This window comes from Coffea eugenioides, chromosome 9 (genome assembly GCF_003713205.1).
Source record: "Coffea eugenioides isolate CCC68of chromosome 9, Ceug_1.0, whole genome shotgun sequence".
In the NCBI taxonomy this organism is placed as follows: Eukaryota; Viridiplantae; Streptophyta; class Magnoliopsida; order Gentianales; family Rubiaceae; genus Coffea; species Coffea eugenioides.
The window spans coordinates 38,018,561-38,029,065 of NC_040043.1; the positions used below are offsets into that span (position 1 = coordinate 38,018,561).

The 10,505-nt window shown below is 42.0% G+C and overlaps 1 protein-coding gene across 1 annotated transcript; it reads right to left on the bottom strand.

Moving 5' to 3' along the window:
• Window positions 1-4,938: 4,938 nt before the first annotated feature.
• Window positions 4,939-9,546, bottom strand: LOC113782519. The gene has a single exon (XM_027328410.1). The coding sequence runs from the start codon at window positions 9,544-9,546 to the stop codon at window positions 4,939-4,941; it is 4,608 nt and encodes a 1,535-aa protein (XP_027184211.1).
• Window positions 9,547-10,505: the final 959 nt, after the last annotated feature.

The window sequence follows — 10,505 nt, forward strand, 5'->3', positions numbered from 1 at the left end:
ATATTTTTTTACCACATAGTATCAAGGGATCCAAGATTTTCTTTTTAACTCGATAGACATATTGCATGTCACTGCTGCAAATTTGATTCTTGTGCACCTTTTATTGCTGAAAAATTGCATGTGTTCTTCAAGTAGCTCAATTACTTGCCAAATAACTCCAACAAAACTTAGCGAGCACAGATTAATTATTGAACCTAGGGCCAAGACCACTTTAAACTTCGGTTGTTACTTTGCAAAGTATACTCGTTTTCTTTCCATTGTTGCACACCATAGCCCTCTCGATCCACGCAAACTCCACAATGTTTTTCATTTAAATTGCAATTGAAGTTATTTCCATGTAATTTCCCACTGATGCTAATTGGTTAGGGCAACACACATGCCACATGCCGTGTCTTTCTCTTGAATGTCCCTTCTTAGGAAGCAAGGCAAAATTTTGCTCTTGATGGATTTTTTTTTGTTTTTTTTTTTCAAGTTGCAGCTGACATTGACACTTCTTACTGGAGCAAATTGACGTCCCAATTGTGTCCACAATTTTAGGACCGTAGCTCTTGGACTTCAAAACGCTAAGGTAATTCACATACTTTATGGCATTTATTTCTTGTCAATGCCATTTTTTCCCTTTTTTTTTTCCACGAAGGGAGGATCCCTCGTTACAACATACACGGTGGACACTCAATTTGAAGAAGGTGCAACCGCCAATTCCCACGAGAGCCATATTATGGCTTGAAGAGTACATGAAGAAGGTGCAACCAAGAAATTTGAAGATGGCGCAACCGCAAACTCCCACGAGAGCCATGTTATGGCTTGAGGAGTACATGAAGAAGGTGAAACCAAGAAATTTGAAGATGGCGCAACCGCAAACTCCCACGAGAGCCATATTATGGCTTGAGGAGTACATGAAGAAGGTGCAACCAAGAAATTTGAAGAAGGTGCAACCGCAAACTCCCACGAGAGCCATATTATGGCTTGAGGAGTACCAAGGAGATGGCGCAACCAAAATTTGAAGATGGCGCAACCGCAAACTCCCACGAGAGCCATATTATGGCTTGAGGAGTACCAAGGAGATGCAATTACCCACTTCAATAAAACTCACCCAAAATTCAAGAAGTCTTTTACTACTTTCAACCCTGCTATTTTAACCAAACTTTCTTTTTCCTTCCTTTTGTTGCAGGTTAGTCTTGATGCAATGGTGGTGTTCAAGGAAGTCGCTTCTTCAAACGAAAAGTATCTCCTTATCACTGACAGCGAAGGTGACTCTGGTGACAAAGGAACGAAATTATTAGTGCATCCCCCTATACAAGGAAGTTACTCAGGTAAGTGGCCTTCTCACCAGTACCCAGAGTTAAAGAATTGGTCACTCGACCTTCCTCAAGATGATGGCACGAAGGTTCACTCCTTGAAATCCCTTATTCATCATAAGGAGCCAAGGACAACTCCTTTTCAGACCCTTGGCAGGCGGATCATAGATGGAGATGCACATTGGGGTCCTTCCTTGAGACTCAGTGGTGCATTCAGTTACATCGAGAATTATTGGGAGTGGTTGGAGGATATTCTCGGCAGGAACAAACAAGAACTCCGTGAAAATTGCTTGTTTGATGCCTTATATGCTTCGCTTTTCACATATGATAGGAACCTCCATGTACTTAGAGCATTCTGCGAGGCGTGGTGTCCGGACACTAATACCTTGCATACATCTGTTGGAGAACTGTCTCTTTCACTTTGGGACTTGCACAAGTTGGGGGGACTTCCAATCATCGGGGGTATCTATGAAGAGGTAATCCCATGCGCGGAGGAGCTAACTGGGGTTAATGAAAAGAAATTAAGGCATATTCCACAAAGTTGTGAGTATCTGTTCGCAGCCTTACATCATCTCCAACGTGGGGAATCCAACAAAGCTGGAGTTTCTGCTGACCAGTGGATTAATTTCTGGTTTAAAGGCAAAACCAGGTACTCAAAGCCAAAGCAGAGAAGGATAAAGAGGGCATCTCGTGCTCAAGCAACCCAAAATCCGGATGGCGAAATTGGACAACCGCGCAAATTTTCAAGTCAAGACAATGGTGTATTTAATACCATCGGAGTTAAACTTCACTTGCGGGAAGAGAGTTATCTTGCAGCGTTTATATCTTGCTGGCTCTGTGTCTTTGTTTTACCAGATGAGGACCCCCACTATATTAGACCATCTACTTTCAAAATGGCTAGTATGATGGCTGCCGGTCGTAAGACTTGCCTTGCTGTTCCTGTCCTGCTAAGCATATACCGTGGGCTTGATAAAATTTCAAACTCAGCTACCCCAGGATGTGCACGTGCGGCTTTTCCGGTGCACTACGTATATGCTTGGTTAGCGAGTTATTTCTCTACCCATTATTCGACTCCAAATACCATGCCTGGACCTACCATGACCAACTATTCTGGAGAGGGTGGCGCACGATACTTTGATGAAAATAGTGCTCGCGACCTCATTCATCAGGGAGATAAAGTAACTTGGGGAATCACTTCTCTTGTGAAGAATCGCAATGAACTCTTTGTTGACGATGGCAAACTAGCAAATCTCGAACTAAGTTATTTTGTAAGCGCCTGCTCAAATTACTTAGTTTTGCATGCTGAAGGGGATTTCCTTGTTGAGCCATATAGTCCATATAGATTCGCGCGACAATTCGGGTTTTATCAAGTTCCTCCACAGGAACTCGGGGCAGATGTGCGTTCCACAAATTATGACTTGAGTCGAATACTCTGGCGCACTGCTATTCGTAGTAAAACAGAGTCAAAGATACTTTTTCCTAGCTATCCCTTGAATGCTAGCAAGCACACATCTTCAGGCTTTCAAACATGGTGGTCTACGGTACATGATGATTACCTCCTCAAAGGGCGTGATACTTTGATTAAGAGTATCCAATCAAGTGGGGAGCAGAAGAGGTCAAAAGGGAAGGAACTTGCAAATCTGAACAATCTCTCCAAGGTTGACAACAGTCTTGAGATGAAGCAAAAGACTGTGAGAAACGAGAAGGAAATTTTGAAGAGTTCAAACAACAAGGTTGCTACCCTTGAGGACCTTACCCCTAATGAACAATTTTCGAAGGGTACTTCAGTTCGTCTTCCCTCAAAAATTGTGAAAGCCATTGATCATGATTCTTGCAATTCACATGAGGAGAAGAGGAGCGAGCCTTTTGATGAGGAGGATGAGCAATCCACTAGCACGGACCAGCATTGGAAGCGCAAGAAGTCCAAGGTAATGACTTTCCCTTTGGATGATATTGGTTTAGATCCTAAGGAACTCTTTAAAGACATTCCGGATATATCTGTGCCTGGTATAAGCCGTGTCAATATTGTAAGGACCCCCCTTGCCTTCTTTAATTTAGCATTTGAAATCTACTTGTCAATTTCATATTCATGATTTGTCTCATAACGTTTTCCTTACAGTTGGATGATCAAGACTTGATCTTCATTGATGATGGAGAACCAAGTCAAATATCAGTTGAAGGACCTACTGCATTTGAACTTTTGGCCAAACAAGTGATCAGTTCTACCCAACAAATGGGTGCTAGTGAGAATTCCAAAAAGGCAGTAGAGGATGGAAATGTGATTCAGCAAATCACGCCACAGAAGGTGGAACATATGACTCCATCGGCCCAAAAGAAACTCAAAATTTTCGATCCACCATCGTGGCCAAGGGCACCTCGAGTATCTGAATTTTGCCCCCAAAATGTGATCTCAACATGCCGTCGAGACTATATCCAAATGTTGTGGAATAACTTGAGGGTGATGATATCTCAAACAGCCTTAGAGCGCATGCCTGCACTTGAAATGAAAGCCAACGAAATCATAGAGGAAATGCAAAGCTTCAATGCCGCGGATATCTCAAATTTGCAAGGCCTTTTAAAGGCTTTCTTTGCAAATGCAGCTCGTTACGTTGCAGTGAAATCTTCTCTCTCAAATAAAATTCCAGCTGAATCATATGATGAGTTGCTTTCTACGGCTACCCAACATCTTAGAGACGCTCAGAGTAAGGAGAGACAACAGGCAGAGAAGATCTCAACACACATGTTGAAGCTTAAGGAGATTGATCGCGAGGAAGTAGAGTTGAGGAAGCGACTTGAGTTCTTGGATACTCACAGGAAGGAGACGCTTTCACTGCTACGAGAAGAGCAAGATGATCTTACCCGAGTGCAAGGCGTGATGGTCGACTTACAAAATGAAGTTCGAAAGATCGAGAATTCCCCGCCCCTACTTGCTGAGGAGAGTCAAACTTTGGACAAGATGCAAGCGTTACTTGAAAGCAACCAAAAGGAGCTGTCGTTATTTGAATTCTAGAAATAGTTGCAATCTTTTACTTTGTTTCAAATTTCATCTTTTGTTACCTGCTCAAAGCGTGTAGCTATGTGCATAAACATTTCATAATGAAACTTGCTCTCTCTTTTTCACATTCTTGCAGACGTCCTCGTCTTTATTTGCTTTTTCGATAGCCACCATTTTAGACTATCAATTGTAGTATGAACAATTCTATCTTTGCATAATTTTGATCACACTTGAAAAGATAATTATCCAAATAATTTGGTAATCTGAATAATACACTTTCAAGTATATGTCACAAAATAATTCGAATTGTCTTAAAGATGAACGCTCCTTTTTTTTTTATCAAAAGAATCATCCGGACAAAGGATTTAGTTTTATATAATTGTAACTGAACTTAGAAGTTGCCCTCTAAGCTGCCTACGTATCCCAACAGGGAATCAAGTCACACGTAGTTCCTACCATTCACAGTTTAAACTCTTGCGGGTCAGGAGTATCCTTTTGTTTACCACCTTAGATTTGGTGGAGTGTTTCAGCAGTTTAACCACATGCTACACTATTGGTGGTTGTTGTCCACAGTTTTAGCTCATGCGGGTTTGGAGCAACATGCAGTTTAGACTCATGCGTCATGGAGTACTTCACTTTTTTTTTTTATGGCATGTATAACTTCACGAATTTTCCATTTATAGGACCAACTTTCACGCCATCTTTGTCCACTAATTTGTACGCACCATTCGTGTAGACTTCTCGAACAATGTACGGCCCATCCCATTTAGAGACGAATTTGTCTTTAGTGCGATGAGTCATAACTATTGGCCTTCGAACGGCAAGTACCATGTCCCCGACTTGAAAGGAGCGACGTCGAACTTTCTTATTAAAAGCTCTAGAGAGACGGGCTTGATAGCACTCCAGATTTTGTTGGGCCTCCAATCTCTTTTCATCCAAAGCTTCCAACTCTTCAAGGCGCAGGCGAACATTTTCTTCCTCCGTGAGCCCTTCTTGGATAGCAATTCTCAAAGAAGGAATTTGTTGCTCAAGGGGCAGAACAGCTTCTACACCATAGACCAAGGCATATGGTGTGGCTTGCGTCGGAGTTCGGTATGTGGTGCGATAGGCCCAAAGAGTTTCGCCTATCCTTTCGTGCCAATCCTTCTTTGACTTTGCCACCACTTTCTTCAACAAGTTACATAAAGTTTTGTTGAATGCCTCTGCGAGACCATTGGCGGGGGCATTATACATGGAGGACTTGCGTTGCTTGAGATTAAATTTCTCACATAACTTATCCATCAAGCCATTGGAGAAGGATTTTCCATTATCAGTGATAATGTACCGGGGAACTCCATAACGGTAAATAATATTCACACGAATAAAATTCACCACATCTTCCTTTCTAACTTGCTTGAGCGGTATGGCTTCAGCCCACTTAGAAAAGTAGTCGGTCGCAGCCAATATATATAAGTGTTGACCGGATGACTTTGGTAATGGCCCCACAACATCAAGGCCCCAAGCATCAAAAGGCCAAGAAGCAACGGTCGGGTGTAACGGCTCAGGTGGTTGATGAATGTAATTTGCATGAAACTGGCAAGCTTGACATCTTTGAGCATATTCTATGCAATCTTTGACCATAGTAGGCCAATAGTAGCCCATCCTTTTAATCCGAAAATGTAACTTGGGACCGGATTGATGTGCTCCACATATTCCAGAATGTGCTTCGTGCATCGCCCGATATGCCTCGTCTTCGTTTAGACAGCGCAACAGTACACCTTCAAATGATCTTCGGTACAGCGTGTCCTTGTACAAGATAAAACGAGGGGCTCGACGACGGATGTCAATTCTTCTACGTTGCTCCTCAGGTAATTTTTGATACTTGAGATAATCAACGAGGGGTTGTCTCCAATCTTCTTTGTCAATTTCATAGGTTGAGACCACATGAGCGTCGCCTCCTTCAATATTTTCATCATCAATCAGTGATGGAACTACCCACTTTCGGCACACACGGACTTGTATCTCATGATCCGGCATGGTAAGTGAAGAGGCTAGCGCAGCTAATGCATCAGCTTGCTTATTTTCCCTTCTAGGAACATGCTTAATACTTGCACCTCCAAGCCGCCTCATTAGTTGCGTTGCATATTTGTGATACGGAATTAACTCGGACTTTTTGACTTCATAACTTCCCAAGAGTTGGTTAACCACTAATTGAGAGTCACCATAGATTTGAATGTCCAACTGTTCCATATCAACAGCTATTTCAAGTCCGAGTATGAGAGCTTGGTACTCAGCGACATTGTTTGAACAATGATGACTTAGAGTAAAAGAGTATAGCAATATCCCTCCATCAGGAGTCACGAATACAATCCCTGCTCCAGCTCCATGACGATGAGCCGCACCATCAAAATACATCTTCCATGGTGGACGAATCTCGATAAGGAGTACATCCTCATCCGGTAAGTCATCACTTAGTTCCCATTCAGCAGGTATCGGGTGATCAGCAAGAAAATCTGCCAGAACTTGTCCCTTCACAGCTTTTTGAGGCACATAAATAATTTCAAACTGTTGTAGTTGAAGATACCATCTAGCTAGACGGTCGGACAGCACTGGTCTGCTCATCACATATTTTATGGGATTCGCCCTGGAAATGAGCCTCACACTATGCGCTTGAAAGTAGTGCTTTAACTTCTGTATTGCAAAAATAAGGGCTAAGCACAACTTTTCAATTGGCGAGTAATTTAGTTCGTTGGGGGTCATCATTCTGCTTAAATAATAAAGGGCAACCTCCTTTCCTTCATTATTTTCTTGAGCGAGCAATGCCCCCATCGATCGTTCTTGGGCGGCAATATAAAGGAGTAAGGGCTTTCCATGAATAGGTGCAGCCAACACAGGTGCTTTCATAAGATAAGACTTAATGCTATTGAATGCATTACTACATGCCTCATCCCATTGAAATGGCACATCTTTCTTCATCAATCGACTAAATGGCTGACACCTTCCTGCTAAATTTGAGATAAATCTCCGCAGATAAGCTAATCGCCCTTGAAGACTTTTCAATTCATGAATGTCACGAGGTTCAGGCATCCTCAATATAGCATCAATTTTGGCCTGATCAATTTCAATGCCTCGATGGCGAACCACAAAACCAAGAAATTTCCCCGACGTGACTCCAAATGCACACTTGAGAGGGTTCATTTTGAGTTGATACCTTCTCAACCGATCGAAAACTTGTCTCAAATCCTCCAAGTGATTATTTCTTTTCTTTGATTTCACAACTAAATCATCCACATAACACTCGATATTCTTATGAAGCATGTCGTCAAAGATACTTTGCATTGCTCTTTGATATGTGGCACCAGCATTTTTGAGACCAAAGGGCATCACTTTATAACAATAAATACCCTTAGGAGTACGAAATGCAGTGAGCTCCTCATCCTCCGGTGCCAATCGAATTTGATTATATCCAGAAGAGCCATCCATAAACGACAGAACTTCATGCCCAGTAGTTGCATCAATCATGAGTTCAGTGATTGGTAAAGGGAAGTCATCTTTGGGACAAGCATTGTTAACATCCCTGAAATCGACACAAATGCGGATTTGTCCATTCTTCTTTCGCACAGGCACGATACTCGAAATCCATGTGGGATATTTAACTTCACGAATAAACCCGGCTTCAATGAGTTTATTGACTTCAATTTCGATCAACGGAATCAAATCGGGTCTAAATCGCCGTTGTGCTTGCTTCACAGGTCGAACTCCCTTTTTAACAGCCAAATGGTGGACGGCCACTTTTGGGTTTAAATCCGGCATTTCTTTATAAGTCCATGCAAAAATATCTTGATACTCCCACAAGAGTTCAATATATGCCTTCTCTTCGTCAGGACTCAATGAAGCACTTACATATATTGGACGTGGGTTCTCTGAAGTACCAAGATTGACCTCCTTTAGATCATCCACAGTGGCCTTAACACCTTCCTCCAATTCAGGTGGAGCCTCTTCAGCATCTTCTTCTTCTTCAGGCGAGTCACCGTCAATTATAGTTATATGATTGCATGAAGCAACACTCTCTTCATCATCCTCTTTTGGTCTTGTGTACACCACGGTATGCTCCCTGACCCTCAATTCAGTCCCACACTTTATTACAAGATCTGTGCATCTTCTCATTCTCGAAGGAATGCTACTACCGAATTTATGAGAACCATTAGAAGGTTTTTCAAGATTTTGCAATGACTTTGCCATTTTTCCTTTACTCTTATGAGAGTATTGAGGCTTTTGTCTTCTTTGTGGTCCTAATCTCTTAAAAACAGATACCCGTGGAGTTTTATTCTCCTTTTCATGAAAAGCTTGAAATTTACCAACTATTTGAGAAGACTCATCCTCTATAGCAATATATTGGCTACTAACTCTATTGATCTTGATGCGGATTGGTGTAGGAGAAGAGTAGCCAAGGCCAAATTTGGGATTTTCAACAGCGTATCCCTTTTCCTTCAACATCTTTTGGGTAGAATTCAACCCATGAATCATGTCACTAGTAGATTGACGAGATGGAACATTTAACACCGCAGATTCTTTGAGATCGTATCCAGCCTTAGCGAGAAGCTTATAAGCGATAGGATCAAAACCTTCTTTAGTTCTTGACTTTGGTATGGTGTCTTGTTCAACTTCAGATTCTTTGCTTAAAAAGTTAGACCTTTTAAGTTGAGAAGATGACGCCTTTTTTGTATCAAGATGAGCTACCGGAAGAGTCAAATCTTTTAGAGTTTCATGCTGAATTGCAGGTGACTGTCCCTGTTCCATTCTTGATTTGGGAGGGCAACGAAAGACAACTGATTCATTGTGTGGCAATGAAACATCAGTTTCTTCACGAACTTCCTCTTTTGATTTCAAAATCATCACTTTCTCCCCTTTTGCATTTGGAGATTCGGGGTTCTGGATTTTATCCCCAGATAGAGGTTGCTCAGATTTATCCTTCGCAATGTGCCTTTTGATGTAAAATTTGGCATCGGCGATATATGTTTCCGCCTCAGTGAAAGGATTATCATCAGCTTTCACACTTCTTGCCACCCCGTTTTGACAGTACTTGAAGCATTGATGAAGAGTTGAAGGTACAACTCCATTTTCATGAATCCAGGGCCTTCCCAACAATACATTGTATGTTGTTTTAGCATCTATCACATACAATAGTGCTCTGGACGTCATGTCATCAATGATTATCTCCAAATTTAGTGACCCAAGAGCTCTTTGCCCTCCTTGATTGAAGCCTTGAATCATCAGTCGGCTATTGGAGAGTTCATCAACCGGGATACCAAGCTCCTTCAGAGTTTATAAAGGGAGAATATTGACTGCGGAACCTCCATCTATCAACATTCTATTCACTTTTTGCTCCTTTGCATAACCAGTCACAAACAAAGGACGGTTATGGGGTGTTGACCCAAGCAACAAGTCTGCACTAGTAAAAGTGATACTTGTGACGTTCACCTCTTCATTGCTGGTAGGCACACGACCTTCTTCATTGCCGGTGGACGCACGGGCCATCTCACAGAGAGATTCACAAGTATTATCTTTGTGTTCCTCGATATGATCTACTCGCGTTGTGTGACTTGTGACCACATCAACATCAAAGAATTTCTTTGGCAAAAATTCTTTTAAAGTGATAGGAGTTCGCGACTTTTGCTTGAAGATTCGGCCTCCTTGAAGATTATGACAATCATTAGTTTTCTTTACGTCTTTCTCTTTCCCCTTCCAAATCACCATACTTCTTGTTAAGACCTTGCTCGCCCTACTAGATGGACAAGACTTCCGCCTCCTTCTTCGCGTGACTAGAGTCCATCCTTCATCATCCACATCAGACTGTAGCGCCTTTTCATCTTCATATACATGTTCTTGAAGAGTTGAAGGAGCACCTTCTTGTTTGATTGCACCTTCTTGTCTGATTTCTATAGGATCAAGTGATCCAAATTGAATTATTGGCAATACAGGCACCATGACCCTTTTATCCTCCATGGACTGCAGGGAACTAATGGACGTTTGATTCACACTCGCCTTGTCTTCTTCAAGGAGAATTTTTCCCTGTCTTGCCAACTCCATTACTTTGTCTTTGAAGACAAAGCATTTTTGAATGGGATGCCCAACCAATCGGTGATACTTACAGTAGTTTGGATCGTCAGTGTTCCTGGCCTCATCAGGTCGCTTCATCTCAGGAAGCGTGATCAAGTTTATATTTAACAGAT